Below are 17,535 nucleotides of genomic sequence, written 5' to 3'. Positions count from 1 at the left end.
CGTCACTGAAAAGTGTACGAGTCGAGAAACTTCATCCATGTAAATAACGCCAATAAGAAAGCTGTGTGAGAAGCTTTACGCAGCAAAACATACTGCATAGCTTTCTTTATATATAAATATATTAATCGTTTTGTTTGTTTTTTTAAACTATGCCCCGGAAAAAGCCATTTAGCAACAAACAAAAGAAGAAACAGCTACAAGTCAAACGGGAGAGAAAGAGAGGTAACAGTATTTTGCCGTTAGCATGCTAGGCTTAGCAGTTTGCTAACGGTCCGTGCTCCATTGCTGAGTTTAACTGCAATGACTCTTTGTGTCTGCATGTTGTCGGGGGTTCTTAAGTTGATTATCAAATCACTCATTTAGCCCGTAAATCGAGGCCAGTGCTCGTTTCCGCTAGCAGTCATAAGAAGCAGTGTGGTATAACTTTGCCTTCGGAGTGGGCAAGTACGTGAAAATTAGCGCACAGACTTGCGTTAAATGTGTTAAATAATGCAAAGTCGTGTGTTTTTTGTTTAACCATAGAAACTACTAGAGACAGAGCCACTTTAACAGAGGTCTTGGACCGTGGTGCTATCAATAGGTCAATTTATTACCACTAATAGCATACTGGGTTTAAGATTTTCCATGTGCTGTCTATGTTTCAAGTAATAATAAGTCGGCGTGACAAGTAACGTGATTTAGTATCCATCAAGGACGCCATAAAATGTGACATAACTTGTCAAAACTAGGCATGTTCCAACTAGGCGCTTCCTGAAAAATCCTGCCTTTCCTTTAGGTGTTGCTGAGTCCACTTAAAGCGTGATTAACAAGAAAAGTATTAGTTTTCATAGCAATGTTTATACTCAAGTGCTTACTGTAACCAGTAAACCCTTTAAGACATGCACTGAAAGTCTTTTCTACCAAGGTCAGGTCATCCACACAGGGTAGTCAATGAATTCTGCAGTGCAGGACAACATTATGGATTTATTGTACCCTCCATTAAATAATCAAGAGGTCAGGATAGTTGAATGTGAATTTCATAAACATTATCATGTTCCAATTAATTTATGCCTGGAAGCATTTAACATTTCCACCAAAATGAACCAATAAACCTGTTAATAAGCACAGTATTTAAGCAGCAGATAAGTTAAAAGAAAATTTCTTGGTATTGGTTTGTGATCTTCCAGGTGACACAGGCTCTGGGCCAAGCAGTCGCAATGCCAGTGTGGAGCGAGGAGGAGAGCGGCAGTCAGATACCTCAGACAGCGAGACCACTGATATTAGAAGAATAAATCAGCAGCCCTTCAACAGAGAAGGACGATATGACCCTAACAGGTGAGTTGTAAGAGTACAGCACTGTAAATGATTTCAGATTCTTGTTCTGTAAAACTGAGCGAAATCCAACAGCCTGTGCTTGAAGTCGCACATAAAAGAGATGCTTAAGTAGGAAGCAGCTGCATTTTGATAACTAATTGGAGGTTTAGAAGATCATGCAGAAAATAAGATAAATTCACATGTGTTGAATTTTACAAAAATAATGTAATTTGTGTTGGACATGATTTGCAGTCAAAATGTAATTAACGCTTATAATCTCATTCCAGTTATAAAAATAAAAATTCTACAACACTTAGAAGAATACAACAATAAGAAGGGTTTTTAATTTCACGATTTTAACTGCTGGACACAAACTGTCTCATGCTTCAAGTCCATTCTTAATATTCACTGTAGAATTGAAGCTTTAACACCCCCTTTTTATGCTGATTACTCAATCGGGATCGGTTTCCAGGTCAAATGGTCAGTAAACAAAGAGAAAATTCAAATTGTTGAATTTGTTGCCTTTACGTACACACATCAAAAGTATTTAAAAGCCACTGACACTCAGCAGAAGCTGTTCAGTCATGGAAGCCCATGTCACGAAGCCCCTCATACACATTTATGCCAGAGGAGGTTTTGAACACTGCAATGAATGGGTCAGCAGAACGTCGGTGACTTTTACGCACTCAGCACTAAGCGAGCCCATTCTGTTACTTTACTTTGTCTGCCACTTTGTGGCTTAGTTGCCGTGGTTCCTAAACCCTTTCACTTTGCAATAATACCACCTACAGTTGATTGTGGAATATCTAGGAGGGAAGAAATTTCCCAGACTGACTTGTTGTAATAGTGGCATCCTTTATGGCACTATGCTCGAATTCGTTGAGCCCTTTATAACAACATATTCTCTTAAAAATGTTCGTAAAGATGGACTACATGGTTTGGTGATCAATTTGCCTGTACTGAAAACACCTTAATTCAAAATTAAGAGGTGTGCCCAATACTTTTGTCTATACAGTCTTTTTCTTTGTTTAATTTTTTAAATTATTATAAATATCCAACAGTAAATATACAACAAATTAGAAAGTGAAGATACCACAAGAGAGAAGGGAAAAAGGAAACAAGTAGAGAGTGATCTTCTAATCCTAAATTAGGTTAAAATAAATTAGGTCTGTAGGACGTTACATAGTTGACCTGTTTTTTCCCCCCAGTATAAATCAATGCTCATATAATGTATTTGTAAATAATGTGGTTCAACCTTTCAAATGTAGGAAAAAGAAGAAGGCACATTTTTCACTGGATAGGGGCTTTCATCATTAATTTGTCATAACAGCAGACAGTCATACAAAGGATCAACAGGGGGTTTTCTCATTTTTTAGGTTCCGACTGCACTTTGAGAAAGAGGGTAAAGAGGAAGTGGAGAAGAGGAAGAAGCTGGCCAGGGAAAAGGTGCTGCAGCAAGTCTCGGACAAAGAACTTGAGGTTGACATCAATGACATCTACCCCTCAGAGAAAGGTCTGATTCATTTTGGTGTTAATCCTTTCTTCATCCTAAAATAAACCAAACGTGAGCAGAGTAGGCTAATGGAGTGGGTCACTGCTTGACACACTAACACTTGATTATTCACTGCCAGGCCTTGGTTTCCCACGACGGCCGTCCTGGAATTATGAGATGACACGGGAGAGCCTGCTGAGGAAAGAGGAGAAATCGTACAGAGACTACCTGGATGACTTGCACTCCAGAAACCCACCTGGCTCTCTCAGCCACTTTGAGCACAATCTGGAGGTAACTAAGTAAAGGAGTTTGTTTTTACTGTAGAAGTGCCACTGCACAATAATGAACTGTAAAAAGTTTTGATATTTATGGGGGGTTTTTTCACCAGCATTTGTGGTGAGTTTTGCAGGTCAAATTCTGTTTTAAAAGTTCCAGGAGTGCATTTGCTGCCTAAACTAACTCAGGCTGAAGTGCTGATTTTTAGGAGAACCTTTGTACTATGAAGTTGCTTTTATTGTCGCTGAGCACTTAATCAGATGTTAATCTCAATTATTATGGCTTCCGATGATTATGAAAGCAAAATAATGGGCATAGAAAACAACTTTGTGCACTTTCACCCCTACGTAAAAGCTCAAACTCATGCACTTTTTACTGTAGCTGGAGCCAAGGCAATTAAAAGAGAGCTAGTTAATTTAGTTACCAGGATCTATCTAAAAGAAGTAAATATCTCTGTAGGTGAAACTGTGGAAGGATTATGGCTTTTGGGACTAACAGATGCCCTTGTGAGGCCCCACCTCCCCGTGAATCTGTGTTCAACACCACCATCACATTTTAATTTATTTATTTATTTTCATAATTTAGTTATTAATTAATTTTCATAAGTCTTAAAGCTAAATAAATTATGGTCATTAAGTTAATGACTATTGAGGTTAACTAATTTAATTTAATTAAGGAGTGATCCTTCAAAAGACATGAATTGAATTCATTAAAGAACTGATTTTGAATTAGAAATTATTTGGCCATTAGACTCAGACGAAGCTACAAAACAGTATGAATCAGAATCTGAAAAGGCAGAATGACAGAGGAGATTTAAGCACACAGAACTGAGGCTGGTTTGTAGAAGGTGTGCATGAACATGGTTGGACCTGAGTGATAACAACATAATTAAGTTTGACAGCACCGCTAAGCAGAAGAATAGCTAGTATCCCAGTGACCCAGGATTGCAGGCAGATGAGTGAACACAGATCTGTCTTATTGAACATATGCATAAGCTTAAATATAATATTAAGCCTAAATAATTATGATTCTATCTTCACGGGGCTTTAGTTTATATAAATGTAATGCTTGTGTTCAGTCTAACGACCTTTGTCCAGAATCCAACAAGTCAAAACACCCTCCACTTTTTCAGATGAATCATCACACGCCACACCACTGTGGTTAAACTTCGTCATTTTCACACTGATCCAGGGCTAGTGACTAATTTAATGAAATTCTCTGCTGTGCCACTGTGCATTCATGCGTGTCTTTTCTCAATATCGGTCTTCATTTTGCAGTCATGGAGCCATTTTAGTAATGTGGTAACTGCTTTTTGGGGGGCAGAACACTTCTGCAAAAAGTCTGTGTTCTTGAATCATTCCTGACTCTTTGAGAACAGATGAAACATGAAGTATTGCTGCTTGTTAACACATTTTTAGGTAAGCTGACGATTACCCAGCAGACCTGCTGTGCCATATTTGTCTTAAAGGCATAAATGTTCAAGCTGTTATCCAGCATGTGGCTCCAGGACTTACCACAGACTCATTATATCATTTCTTAGCTCAGGATGATGTAGGGATCACAAAGAGTTATAGAACATAGCTTTGTATTGTCTGATATTTCCCACTGGTAGAAGCACCATTATATCTTCCTTGCATGCTGTGTTATTGTTCAGTTTTGCTCCAAGTATGAAACCGATAACAATATTGTTCAAAACCACAAGCCCTGCAGATCATTTAATTTCATCGTGGGGGTTCTGGAGCCATATCACAGCAGAAGCAGGGCTGGTGTAATAGGTGATCCTCAGTAGTCTGAAATTGTCTGTTTATTTTTGTTTTGTTTTTTAAATGGAAGTCAGGATAATAGAAAAATATAATTTAGATTAAAACGCTGATTGAACATGTTGTTTTTCCCGGATAGGTTGATTACATTAGACTTTAAATGATGTTATCTTAAACCTGCAACTTATTTTTTTTTTTTAATATTAATAGAAACATCAGAAAGCTGTCTGTCATTTCGACAAATATAAACACTGAGGGTGGTCTTTGGACAGTACATGGTAAAGTGGTTAGCGCAATCACCTCAGAGGTTCAAACCTCCCTGAGGCCTTTCTGTGTGGTGTTTGCATGTGAAACCAGCTTCTCAGTTTGTAAAATATACCGTACTGCAGTGTAAAGAATATGACGGTGTAGGAAGCACTATTTGAAATCTAAGTTTTAAGCTCTGGGACTCATTTTTTGGTTTAAATGGTGTTGGTTATTCCAGTTTCCATAGTGGAAGTTGATTAAGTTAATGTTGCCTTTTTAAGCACTGTAGCTGGTTTTACTGCCCTTCACTCTTATTTCAGGGGAAAAGCATAAAGCTGCTTTGTGTGGTTTTGACTGTGCAATGACCACATGTGTCACATGGTGATTATTTTTATACTCCTTCCTCTCATAAGTATGCACCCTCCTCTGTCATTATTGTGATAGAGATTAAATGCTGTTAAATACAGGTCACTAACACTGACATGTTAAAATGACAGGTAATAAACCTGAAACTTGTTTGTTTTTTTGTACTCTTCTGGCTCTCTGAAAGCAGTAAAACAAGTTGAAAAGAACTTTAAGAAAATAGTTTTGCATTGAACCAAACCAATGAAAGTTTGGTTCATTTAATTCTCTGCAGCAACTAAATTCACATTATCACCCTTCTGTTTTAAGAGTTCGCCACTGTCGCTTGCTGTTGTAGGGCTTTTGAATTGAATGTGTTCCGAGTTGCTGTGTCACAGCGGTAATTTTTAAAGAGTATACTCCTTCCTTCACAACTGCTACACATGTGGCAGTTATGAAGCATCATTCAATTGCAGAGTGAATGTTTAGGCCACCTGGGAAATTTAGGTCCAATATTCAGTCCCTGTTCTTGGTTCCCAAATGAAGTCTCTGCAAATTAACGAAACATCTGGCTCTTGAGCTGCTAAATGCTCCACCATGTTCACCAGCTAGTTAATAATTACATTGGTCTGCTGTTTGTCAGCTGTGGAGGTCTGGTGCATTGTGTTATTTAGAGCTTTTTCTCTGAAAACAGCTGCCCACTGCAGCTGAACCTGCTGAACAGTTGTGGGTCAAGCAGCTAATCAGCTTGAAACTCGGTATCCATCTGCGCAGGTCAGAGCAGAGCTTTCTATTTGTTAAATAACTCTCTTTATGTACACCGTTACAAGCAACCACTCTGACTTTGTCTTTGGGTTTTTGTATTTGTGTGTAGTCACTTGGAAAATGTTCGAGTAGTTTCTAACACATCCTCAAGTTGAGTAAAAAAGGAACTAGTGGATTTGTTTTATTTACAGTATTAAACCTCATTCTTTTCCCCCCATTTGCTTTCTTTCTTTTAGACGTGGAGGCAGCTTTGGAGAGTCTTGGAGATGTCGGATGTGATTCTTCTCATTGTTGACATCAGGCATCCGGTAGGTAGAGGTGGTCTCCACTAGATGGAGACACAGTCAAAAGTTATTGTTTATCTGTTTGTTTACCTGATGCATTTTATCCTGAAAGCAGGTTTTGTTAGAGAGAGCCTCGAATGGGAACAGAGGGCGCTGAGTAGATAGCAAGATTTCTATACAGCTATTACTACCTGTAGGTGCACGCTGGCAGACGACAAGAAAAGATATAAATTAGAAAATTATCTCATGCTGCTTTGGCATCAAACGCATATTGTCATTTTACCCACTTTTTAGATGTAAAATTGAGTTTCCTGAGTTGCACCAAAACTGTCTGCTGGTTATTTGAGAAGAAAATAAATGACCGTATTTTATATGTGAATAAATTTGACCCTTCATTCGTCTCTTCAGTTTATCAGAAATTTCACTGGAACATTTTATCAGCATCTCATTAAATTGTATAGATGCTGTGACCTTGCTGATGAAGTGAGCTGAATTCAGTTACTGCTGTGTTCAGTGTGTGTCTGTGTGATCTGCTCCTGAAGATTCAAGTCAATTCAGTTTTATTTATATAACACCAGTTCACAGCAACGTCCTTTCCAAGGTGCTTTATATTTTAAGGAAAATATATTTCCATATTGGAGAGAGAAAATCTCACTAATCAGATGCTCTCCTACCAAGAACTTGGTAGCAGTAGGGAGGAAGAACTCCCTTTTAAAATGAAGAGATCTCCATCAGAACAAGGAGCACTGAGAAGATAAAACACAAATCTACTGGAAATAGAAAACAAAAGTTAATGGCATCAGTAGTGGCCCATAAATGAGGAGAGGAGAGGTGAGGTGCATCACGGGACGCCTGAGCTTATAGCAGCAGATCTGATTGTTCAAGGTCACCTGATCCAAACTTAACTATGAGCTTTGTCAAAGAAGAAATCTTAAAAGTAGAGTTTTGTCTGACTCCCAAACCAAAACTGGAAGCTGGTTCCACAGGAGAGGGGTGAGAAACTCAAGGTATCACAAGTAAGCCTGCACTCTTAAGCTCTTTTTGCATCAGTACCTACTCATTTTCCATTTCAACTGGATACCACCTAATGTGCGTGGGACCGTTATAGCAATGGAGCCGACTGTCCTGTGACGTCATTTGTATGCGACACAAACGCTACAATGAAGGTGGAAGTTAAGGTGGTGTTATACCTGCTGCTCGGTCTGTGGCTTTATGTCAGACTCGGGGACCACAGTGTTGTTTCCATGTAGCTGTTTCCCTCGTTGCTGGTGTTAGATTATAATATTATTTTATGCCATGTTATACCCCTAATTAAAGATTGTGAATTATTATGTAGTTTTAGTTTGCATTATTCTCCTGAATTAGAAGAAGCTGATAACTATTGCATTAGTTAAACTGATTTGCATTACATTAAACTGCTGACTTGTTGTGAATGAATGATATTGTTTTATGATGCATTATACTGCTGAGTTATAAGAAATCTAATTTGTCTGAGTAGAAGAGAACAGAGTGTGCTGGAGTTTTCTGCCCTATTTCAGCAGGAGCAGATAAACAGGGAGCCAAGGTCGTAGCTCAGGCGCTGTGTGAGAGAAAGCATGTGAATGTTTAGGCTTTGTATGATAAGGTGGAGGCACCAGAGGCTATAAAAGTTTGAGCAATGCTCCACCATTTTGAGATTTTGAGGCTGTCTGCATCAGTGTCCATCTCCCACGTGTGTGATCATTAAATCATCGTTTGACTCAACCCGACCGGACCAGTGTTGTTATTGTGGTTTTTCTCTTGTCTCCATCCCCAATATTTTGAACCTTAACACTGGGTTTCAAAAACAGCAGTTTTTGAAAGGAGGAAACTCTCATGGGTCATGCATGCAGTCTGTTGATGTCACATTTTCAGATTGCCTCAGATTGCTTGGAACCCCAGTGGAGAAGCTACTAAAATGTACCCTGTACCAGGTACTATCATCTAATGGAAAACCTTGAAAAACATGTCAAGTCGAGTCAACCTGACCTGAGTTGGTATTAATGGAAAAAATGGTATTAGATCATAGTGTTTTATTGGGCCAAGGTAGTATGATGGGGTTTGATCAATCCAGCCTAGAAGTAACAAACACATGAACTAGTTTTTAGCGTTACTCGAAGAATGTTTCTAAACACTTTATAAACATCGGAATTCACATTAAAAATAAAACCTAGTTCCGTGCTTCTGGCATGGTTACATTTCCCTTTTAATGCAAATTTAAAAACGGTACACTTATACTTGTTTCTATTTATAATGATTCAATCTAATGGGTTATTTTTTTTAAAAGGCAGTAGTTGTTATGGAATGCCTTTATCACCTCTTGAGTGGACTACTGCAACTCCCTGTATATGGGATTACCCGGTTCCATTCACTCTCATTTGCAGATGGTTCAGCATGCAGCTACTTTTAACTATCAACAAAGAAAACAGAGCAGATCCACACTGGTCAGCTCAGCGGCACTAGCTACCTGTAAAGGTTTTCATTAATTATTTGTTTTCAAAGCCCTCCATGGATTAGCTCTGTGATACACTGCAGGTCTTTAGCTCAGTATTTTGCCTCCAGGTCAGTGAGGTCATTGTTCCAACAGCTTCTCTCAGTGCCCTCTTCTCGCCTAAAAACCAAAGGTTTTTGATGTACATAAGGTGTACCTATTTTCTGTTGGATTTGGTTAAGTGTGAGCTCCATCATTGTTTTGTCAAACTACCTATGAATGTTTCTATTGCTCTTGACTTGACCTGTATACCACCCAGGTGCTGCAGTTCCCTCCAGACTTGTACCACTACATCACTGGAGAGCTACAGAAGCATGTGGTCCTGGTATTGAACAAAGCCGACCTGTGTCCTCCACCACTGGTAATCGCTTGGAAACACTACATGGCCTCCCAGTTCCCCCACCTGGAAATAGTTTGCTTCACCTCACACCGTGGCCAGCCATACAGCACAGGTGAGGAGAGGGAGAGCCGATGGGGGGGAGGGGGTTAGAGAGAGAAGAAATACATGAAAAATAAAGTCAGACAGACAAACCTGTCACTTATTGAACTTATTTCAGCACAGTGTAATCAGAATAACCTGCTGTGTGTCTGTCCAGCCCCTGTAGTGACTGCAATAACTGTTGTACTTTTCTGTTCTGTTCTGACTCACAGTCCTCCAGAAGAAGAGGATGAGGAGAAAGGCTGACTGGAGTCAGGCTGGAGGTCCTTTAGATATCCTAAAGTCTTGCCAGGAGATCACATCAGGGAGAGGTAGGAGAAAAAGTCATTTCACTGTTCTTCTTTTATAATAATAATTAATACATTAAGTTATACACACGATGAATTTAAGCAGCTTTTCATTCAAAATGTTATTGATCATCTTTTTGTTTTTTGTTGCTTTGTTGTTTTGTCAGTTGACCTCTCCAGCTGGGAGCAGAAGATTCAGAGAGATGCCGTTTCTGAGCGGCTGGACGGAGAACGGACAGATGAAGGAGCAGAGTCTGTCTTGGTGGAGCATCAAAGTGATAGTGCTTTGGAGATGAGCAGTCCATCACAGGAGCTCTACAAAGATGGTGTACTTACATTGGGCTGCATAGGTAATCATTTTCTCAGAGAACAACAATCTTTGGCCAGAATCAATGAACATTTTCTTTTTAATTATAGCAAAACAGGTTCTTGTTAAGAAACTTGGAAAGTATATCTTAGTATTTTCTCCAGATATTGCTTTTTTGGTAAGAAATTAGAATAGTTTTTTCAGATAGGAAAAAAAGTACCTCAAATCCATGCTTATCTGGGAACACAGTATTATTTCACTTTTATCTGATTAGGAAAGAACATTGTCTTACCAGTCCACAACAATATAATTCGATTTTCAGATTAAAAACTAGAGGACAAATAGGTTTAGCCTGAAGGCCATAGAAAGGAAGTCATGGTATGTCTGTTATGTGTATCTTGATTATAATCGAGTGTACCATTAGTAGATCGGCCAATCTCAATATGCAGCCTCCTTAGGCTAATAGTTTAGCTTGTAAAGTGACCTAGTTTGTCTCCAGACCTCAGTCCTGTAGAAAATCTGTGAGGAAGCTGAAGCTTCATTTTCCAAGCAGCAGCCAAGAAAACTGTACTTTCTGTAAAGAGCAGTGGGCTACTATTCCTCCTGAGATGTGTCTAAACCCAGTGACCAACTACAAGAAACGTCTTACGGCTGTGATCATCAACAAGAGTTCCAGCCAAGTACTAACTAATGTTTTGCTTGGGGATCAAATATGTATTTCACTCAGTGACTTGCAAATCAATTTATAACTTTTATGTTATATTTTATGTTATGTTATTTGGTTGATATTTTTATCTTCGTCAAAATGAAAATACTAGAAAAATTAGACAGAGTTTATTTCTTTTCTTTAAGCAAATATCCATAAAATAGGGTGTCAAATAATGATTTCCTCCACAGTACCTTCTCACATTGTTATTGTTAATGGTCAGTCTTGCTCGTAACTTTAGAATTCTCCATCTAGATCTTTGGACGTGTCTGTGAGCGTCACAAGGTCATAGCTGTAGGTGCTCCCTCATGCAGAAGAAGTTACTTGTGTGAATTCCTCTCAGCAAAGTGAGAAATGTCGGTAGAAATATTGGCCGACTGCAAAACTGTGGCTGAAATGATGGTGGTAATTTCAGTGTCTAGTGTGGCAGAAGAGGGAGGGTTCAACCTTCAGAATAAAATACAACAAGAAAAGTTGTCAGGGAAAATATTGGCTCTGCAGCAACCTCCCATGATGCATTTCATTGCGCTCAACCGAGCACCCAGCAGGTCATTTGAGTTCATATTTGCCTGTTATAGGCACAGTGTTTTTATTCCTCTGCTTCTTGTAACAGATTCTGTATGTGGGTGTGTGTTTGTGTGTGTGTGTTTGTGTGTATATTGTTAAATCAAAGTGTGCATATTGGAGCTTATCTAAATTATCTCTTCGCAAAGTTAATTGAAAAAAAAAACAACAACAAAAAACACCTGCTCGATCTGCTTCTTGTGGTGTTGATGTGCGAAGTGACCGTACAGTTGGTGTTTCTATCTTTTAATAAAAGACATTGCGTCATGCACTTAAAACATGCACCTCACTCTCATTAAACATTAAGAAGTTTTTACAAACTTCCTTTTTTGAATCTAGTGTTCCTGACTGAATGTAGTTATTGGCATCTGAATATAAATTCACAAACAGTGACTCTTAAAAAGAATTTATAGAGCTTGAATACTGTTACATATGAGTGCCTTTGTAACCTCTCTTTGTTTTCCAGGTTTTCCCAATGTTGGTAAATCTTCAGTTATAAACAGCCTGGTGGGAAGGAAGGTGGTAAGCGTGTCTCGAACCCCAGGTCACACCAAATACTTCCAGACCTACTACCTCACTCCGACAGTCAAGCTCTGTGACTGCCCCGGGCTGGTCTTCCCCTCCCGTGTCAATAAACAGTTACAGGTACAAGTTCACTGTTGTGTACTCCAGAGTAAATGTGACTTTCACTTTACTTGCCCGATTGGATGCGGTAGAAACATAATTGTATTGAGTTGCACGCTCTCCAGGAGTATTTTGTGTGACTGTCGCTTTCATTTTTAAATAGCTCTTAGTTGCTATCTTGCTGTTACCAAAGGTAATTTCTGACCTGTCTTTATTTTGTTCGTGAATTTCTTCCTCTTGTTTTTATCTTTAAATGAATTTTCTATAGATTCTGGCAGGCATCTACCCAGTGTCTCAGCTACAAGAACCTTACAGCTCAGTGGGTTATCTGTGTGAGAGGACCCCCTTCCTTTCCATACTGAAGCTCAAACATCCCAGTCTGCAGGAAAATGAAAGAAACCAGGAGTCTGAGGAGCCCAGCTGGACCGCCTGGGATGTATGCGAGGGTAAGGTGGTAGTTAGCGTCACAGCATCTGAGTTGTTGTGGTCGTTGATAGTTTGGAAACTTCAATACTCTAAAATATTGAGAGGATAAATGGCAAGCTTCCTTTAATGCAAGTCACAGATCTTTATTGATTCTAAAATAACAAAATCAGTACAATTCAAAGGAGAGCCAATCCCCTGCTGCAGGGCCACTGCCATTATTTGCTCTCTCTTGTCAACACAGCCCTGTAGTAAAAATCCGCCAACAATGCACTGGTCCATTTATCAAGTCGAATTGAACAAAGTCAATTTTTTTATGTAGCACATTTAATCACAACAAATGCTGACTAAAGTGCTGCTCAACGTCACGAAAATAAAAATGAGTCAATAAAACAATTAGAAAACAAATACTGACGTGCCCTAGCTGTCTGTGGCACCCCAGGCACATTGTTTAGACTAAACATGTACATCACAAATATAAACTCTGGCCTTTAAACGGGCTTTGTTATTTACTCAGACAGCTAGATGTCCATGTCACTCAGGCAGTATTAGTTGGGCTGTTCTCAGCTGTGGATTCGGTGCTCTAACAACCATGTACAGTAGCAGGGTGGTGTTTTAGTAAAGCACTCAAAATAAACTACAACATCCTCATTCATGATAATGAAAGAACGAGGCAGGCAGTTTTGTGGTGTTTCTAATATTATCAGTACAACAAGTTGTGCACAGGAATAGGCAGACGTGATATTTTGGATACACAGACATTATTACCAGTAGGAAAATAAATATAGACTGTGCTCTTTTAATTATACCTTCATTTGATAGATTGTCACCAATTTATGCTTCCTTCTTTCAGCTTGGGCGGAGAGAAGAGGCTACAAGACAGCGAAAGCAGCTCGCAACGACGTGTACCGTGCAGCCAATAGCCTCCTTAGATTGGCGATTGATGGCAGATTGTGCCTCTGCCTCAGACCGCCCGGGTACAGCTGCTTGAGAGGTAAGAGAAGGCCCTCTGTGTCTCTTCATTTCAACTCTGAGACTATTCGAAAAGTTAAAATGCCAGGTGGGTGGAATTAATTTATTTTGGGGATTATTTATGGTCTGCAGAGCACTGGGAAAATCACCCAGACTTGCCAGAGATTATGGCTCTTCAAGGAAGAGCAACAGAGGAAGAAGGAACCGCAGAGAGGGACGATGAGGAGGATGGCGAGTCCAGCACCGAGCCAGAGGAAGAGAGAGACAGGGATGCGGACGATGACGAGGACGGAGATGGGGACGATGAAGATGAGGGGTTCGGGCACCCGAGACGAAGCGACGATAAGCCATCTGGCTTTACGGTCAACATGTACAACGTCCTTCGGGAAAATGAGTGCGAGTGATAACAGAAGGAGACGCAAGGAAGAAATAACCTGTTCCTCTGCTCTGACTTTTACCCATCTGTCCCAGTCCACTCTTCGTTCCTTGTTTCCCATAGACCTGCATTCCTCCTCGTTTTTTTTGTTGCACCTCCGCCTCCTCGTGTCATTACCTTCTCTGTACATTAACATGCTCGATTCTAATCCATTCATATAAAGCATATTCCATGCTGTGCCTCTGCTCTGCTTCTTCTTCCTTGAAGCCTTTGTTTTTTAAAATGGAGCTTTTAGGAATGGGTTTGGTTTGACTTGAGCTTCACACATTGCATGTAGTTCTCAGAGACAAAATGAAGTAACTTCCCTCAGCCTGGAATGATCAATCTCTTCATAAATGAGTGACCTCACAGCTGAGATGCCAAAGTTTGGAAAAGTATGATGAAACAAATCAAATGCACTGTTGATATGATGTCATTCACTGAAGCAGCCATTTGGCTCTCAGAGCAGCTGGAGATTAAAAGAACACAACTCTAAATCCTCTTCATTGACCACAGCGTGTCTCAACTTTGAGTAGAGGGTGTGGGAGGGTACGTGGGAAATGTTAGGCTGTATAACTAGAACTAATAAAGTAAACATTTCACGCACAGTTACTGCTATTATGAGTCAGAGATAATTTATCTGATCTGAATTTACATTATTCTGCGTCAGAGAGTGATGTGGGTTTTTTGGGGGTAGTGGTGGGTGTTTACACTCCTGTATTGCTGGATGAGGCTGTTTCAGGAATTAAACCTGTAGTGTTTTAACTACTACAACTGTTTTCCATAGATGTTGATGGGGATTGTCAGTATTTCGTCCAGGATTCGGCTGCGCTTATTTAGCATGTTTATATGCTGATGCCAGCACAGTGAATTTTATCCAACCGAGACTGCTTAACAATAATTGAAGGGATTGTTTAACATTTTTTTGATTTTTACTTTTTTTGCCAAAAGGTACGTTTGAAGATTGAGCCCTTTGTTAAATAAAGCTACAGCTAGCAGCTGATTAGCAAGACTGGGACTAGCGTGACTCTGTCGAATGCTTGTAAAATCAGACCATAATTGGCCAGAAGTTTGTTTAATCTGTTCTAAAAGCTGCAATTTGTAATCTTCTTTTTCTTTCTTGGTTGTTCTTGGGCAGTGGATTCCTGCCACCATGAGGTTTTGTGAGCAGAGAAACTCTCCCTCATCAATAAAATCCTATTAAAACTGCAATTAATTGTTACATTTCAGTATTTTATAAAACTAAAAGAAACAAGATTAAAAGTGTTTTATTTGGCTTAGAGTATATTTAACAAAGTGAGTGTATGATACCTTAGTCCTCAGTTGCAGAAGAATGTGTATTCTGCAAGTGGTTGCAGATGTTTGGTGGCTGTCACTCTTAAAGCCCCGTTGATGCAGGCCTAGAGACTGATCAGTGACCCCCTGATCACCAGTGATCCTAGAGAAAATTTTGTATTCAGCAACCGCTGCTGGCAGTTGCTAGCATCAAAATGGTCGCAAAGAAGTGGTGCTGTACTGAAAGCCTCCTTATGATCACTTTGATTTCCAGCAGGTTGCATGGAAGACACCAACTTGTCTGCAAACACTGGCAAACAAGTCACTCAGCTATAATGGAAAAAAAACAATCCAGTGCGTACCAGACAGAGTTTGCCTCGAAGTTTAAAAGTTGTGTTTAATTTGAAAGCAAATGTTCAGGTTTCCGGTTTGCACTGCACTTTTCACAGTTGTACTACAGATCGAAGATCCATCTGCTAGTAACCAAAGCAACCTCGCACGGATGCTTGTGGTGTATCATCGCCACGACCTGCAATAAATACTAACCAGCTGTTAGGATTATGCATTTTTCTTAGTGCCCTGGGATCCCCGGGGGGGTTGCCGACCAGTCTGTAGTCCTCATGAGGCCTTATTTGATAAATTAATATAAACTCTTTTATTTTAAAATATTTTCCGATGGAAAAAACTGAGATATAATGGCCTTTGAAGATAGTGGAAGTCTGATTTTTTTAAGCTTTTGACGTCTCCTCGCTGGCTGGTCCTTCTCTGTGCACTGCTGACACCTTTATATGAAAACTCAAAACACTGTTATTAAAAAAAACAAGCGATAAAAAATTATCAAAGCTATTCCTTTAAAACACAGAAGGAGATACTGGCCATTACAGCGTCCACCTGTCCTCCATTATATATAACATTATGCTTCACCTCTTCTCCAAAATTTCAAAGTGGACATTTCTCTGTAATGTGCGATGGCCCCGCTCCAATCCTGAGTACTGTATTATCGTGTGCTGTTGTACATCATTCATGTGTTCACCGAGGGAATCCCACGGCACGGTGTTGTGTTACTGTGTAATACATCACACTGCAGCAATGACACGCTGTCATTTCTACTATTGGTACAATGAAAGTAGATGCTAAACACTACCATGCTGTTAGAAACACAGCAATGTTTTAGTTGTTTTGATGTTGGAGTTTTTTTCCCTGGAAATATTGAAACTGACAGCGTCTGGAGAGTGTAGTGTGAGTGTAAAGGCTCAAGGTGTGTTCAGGCTATTTGCTGCATTCCTCATTTCATTCCTGGTATGCCTAATGATGATGACTGGACTGCTTTCTGCAATAAAAGAAGATAACCTTCAGAAACTCTCTTTCTTTTTTTTCTTTTTTTAGTGCATTGTTTAATGATGTGTTTATGATATTTGCTTGTACCCAGAGCTGTAAAGGACAGTCTTTCTACGAAGTCCCCCGTCCACCACATCCTCCTAATTTCAGATGCACATAATTATGCTTTTCCTTTGAATGGCTTGACACAATCTTCCAGGAGGTTTGCGATCAAAGTGGACAGCTCAGACATGTGATTGAGCATTGTCAGACTAATTGCTGTTGGTATACTTCCTGAATGTATAATAGACATAGATACATGTGACTTATCATGGCGATCTGGGTGCTTTATAGTTGTCTCGTAATTAGTTGGGGGACTTTCTTTTATGAGTACCCGAGGGAGATAATTACGATGATGAGATTCCGTGACGATAACGATCAGCTGCGTGTTGCACAGATCTAATTAAAGTCCTCCTAAACTACTTAATTGGTAAATTTCCAGATGGCCAATATTTAAAGCAGATACCGTGAAATGAAGTTAAAGTTATCGAACCACAAAATCATTACAGCGTTATTAAAGTTGTTGTTGAGGTTGAACCCCTGTGAAATGTCTGAATGTCAGTGGAGATGCTTTAATCAAACCTTAAACATAGTAATTGTAGTTGTAGCCATCTATTTCATACTGTAATATGATAGGTGGTTAGTATTAGTTCACAGTGCATTTGCACATGTCCAACAAGAGGTTTTAAAATAATCGTATGCATAACATATGCTCACTGGCCACTTTATTAGGCACACCTTGCTAGTATCAGGTTGAATCCACCTTTTACTCCAGAACTGCTTCAGTTCTTCAAGGAACAGATTTACCGAGGTGCTGGAACCATTCCTCGGAGATTAGGGTCCAAACTGACACGACAGCATCACACAGTTGGTGCAGATACTACAGCTACTCGTTTATGATGCCAATATCCCGTTTCAGCAGCCGTGCTGTGTTGGATTGAGATCTGGTGACTGTGGGGATGATAAACTCAACCAGTCTGAGATGATTTGAACTTTGTGATAGTATGTTATCCTGCTGGAAGCAATGATCAGAATATGAGTTCACTGTGCTTATGAAGGCATGCACATGGTCTGCAACAATACTCAGGTGTGCTGTGATGTCTAAGTGAGTTGGTGCTGAAGTGTGTGTGTGGGGGCAGTGTGGGACAATGGTGAGTGGTGGTTTTGACATTTTCATAT

At 39.7% G+C, this 17,535-nt stretch overlaps 1 protein-coding gene across 1 annotated transcript; it reads left to right on the top strand.

Moving 5' to 3' along the window:
- The first annotated feature begins 3 nt into the window (after positions 1 to 3).
- Positions 4 to 15,916, top strand: gnl1 (G protein nucleolar 1). Its single transcript, XM_085291692.1, has 12 exons — positions 4 to 222; positions 1,167 to 1,314; positions 2,670 to 2,806; positions 2,925 to 3,076; positions 6,411 to 6,482; positions 9,227 to 9,419; positions 9,619 to 9,717; positions 9,861 to 10,043; positions 11,737 to 11,915; positions 12,163 to 12,340; positions 13,171 to 13,311; positions 13,422 to 15,916. Exons 1-12 carry the CDS (start codon positions 150 to 152, stop codon positions 13,691 to 13,693), a joined length of 1,827 nt encoding a protein of 608 aa, XP_085147818.1. The 5' UTR covers positions 4 to 149; the 3' UTR covers positions 13,694 to 15,916.
- The last annotated feature ends 1,619 nt before the right edge of the window (positions 15,917 to 17,535 follow it).

Source organism: Mchenga conophoros, linkage group LG11 (genome assembly GCF_057382185.1).
Source record: "Mchenga conophoros isolate Kocher_MC1m ecotype Shallow Benthic linkage group LG11, M_conophoros_male_GT1.1, whole genome shotgun sequence".
Taxonomy (NCBI): Eukaryota; Metazoa; Chordata; class Actinopteri; order Cichliformes; family Cichlidae; genus Mchenga; species Mchenga conophoros.
The sequence above is the reverse complement of the archived record's forward strand: the minus strand, read 5'-3'. Positions and strand labels throughout refer to the sequence as shown.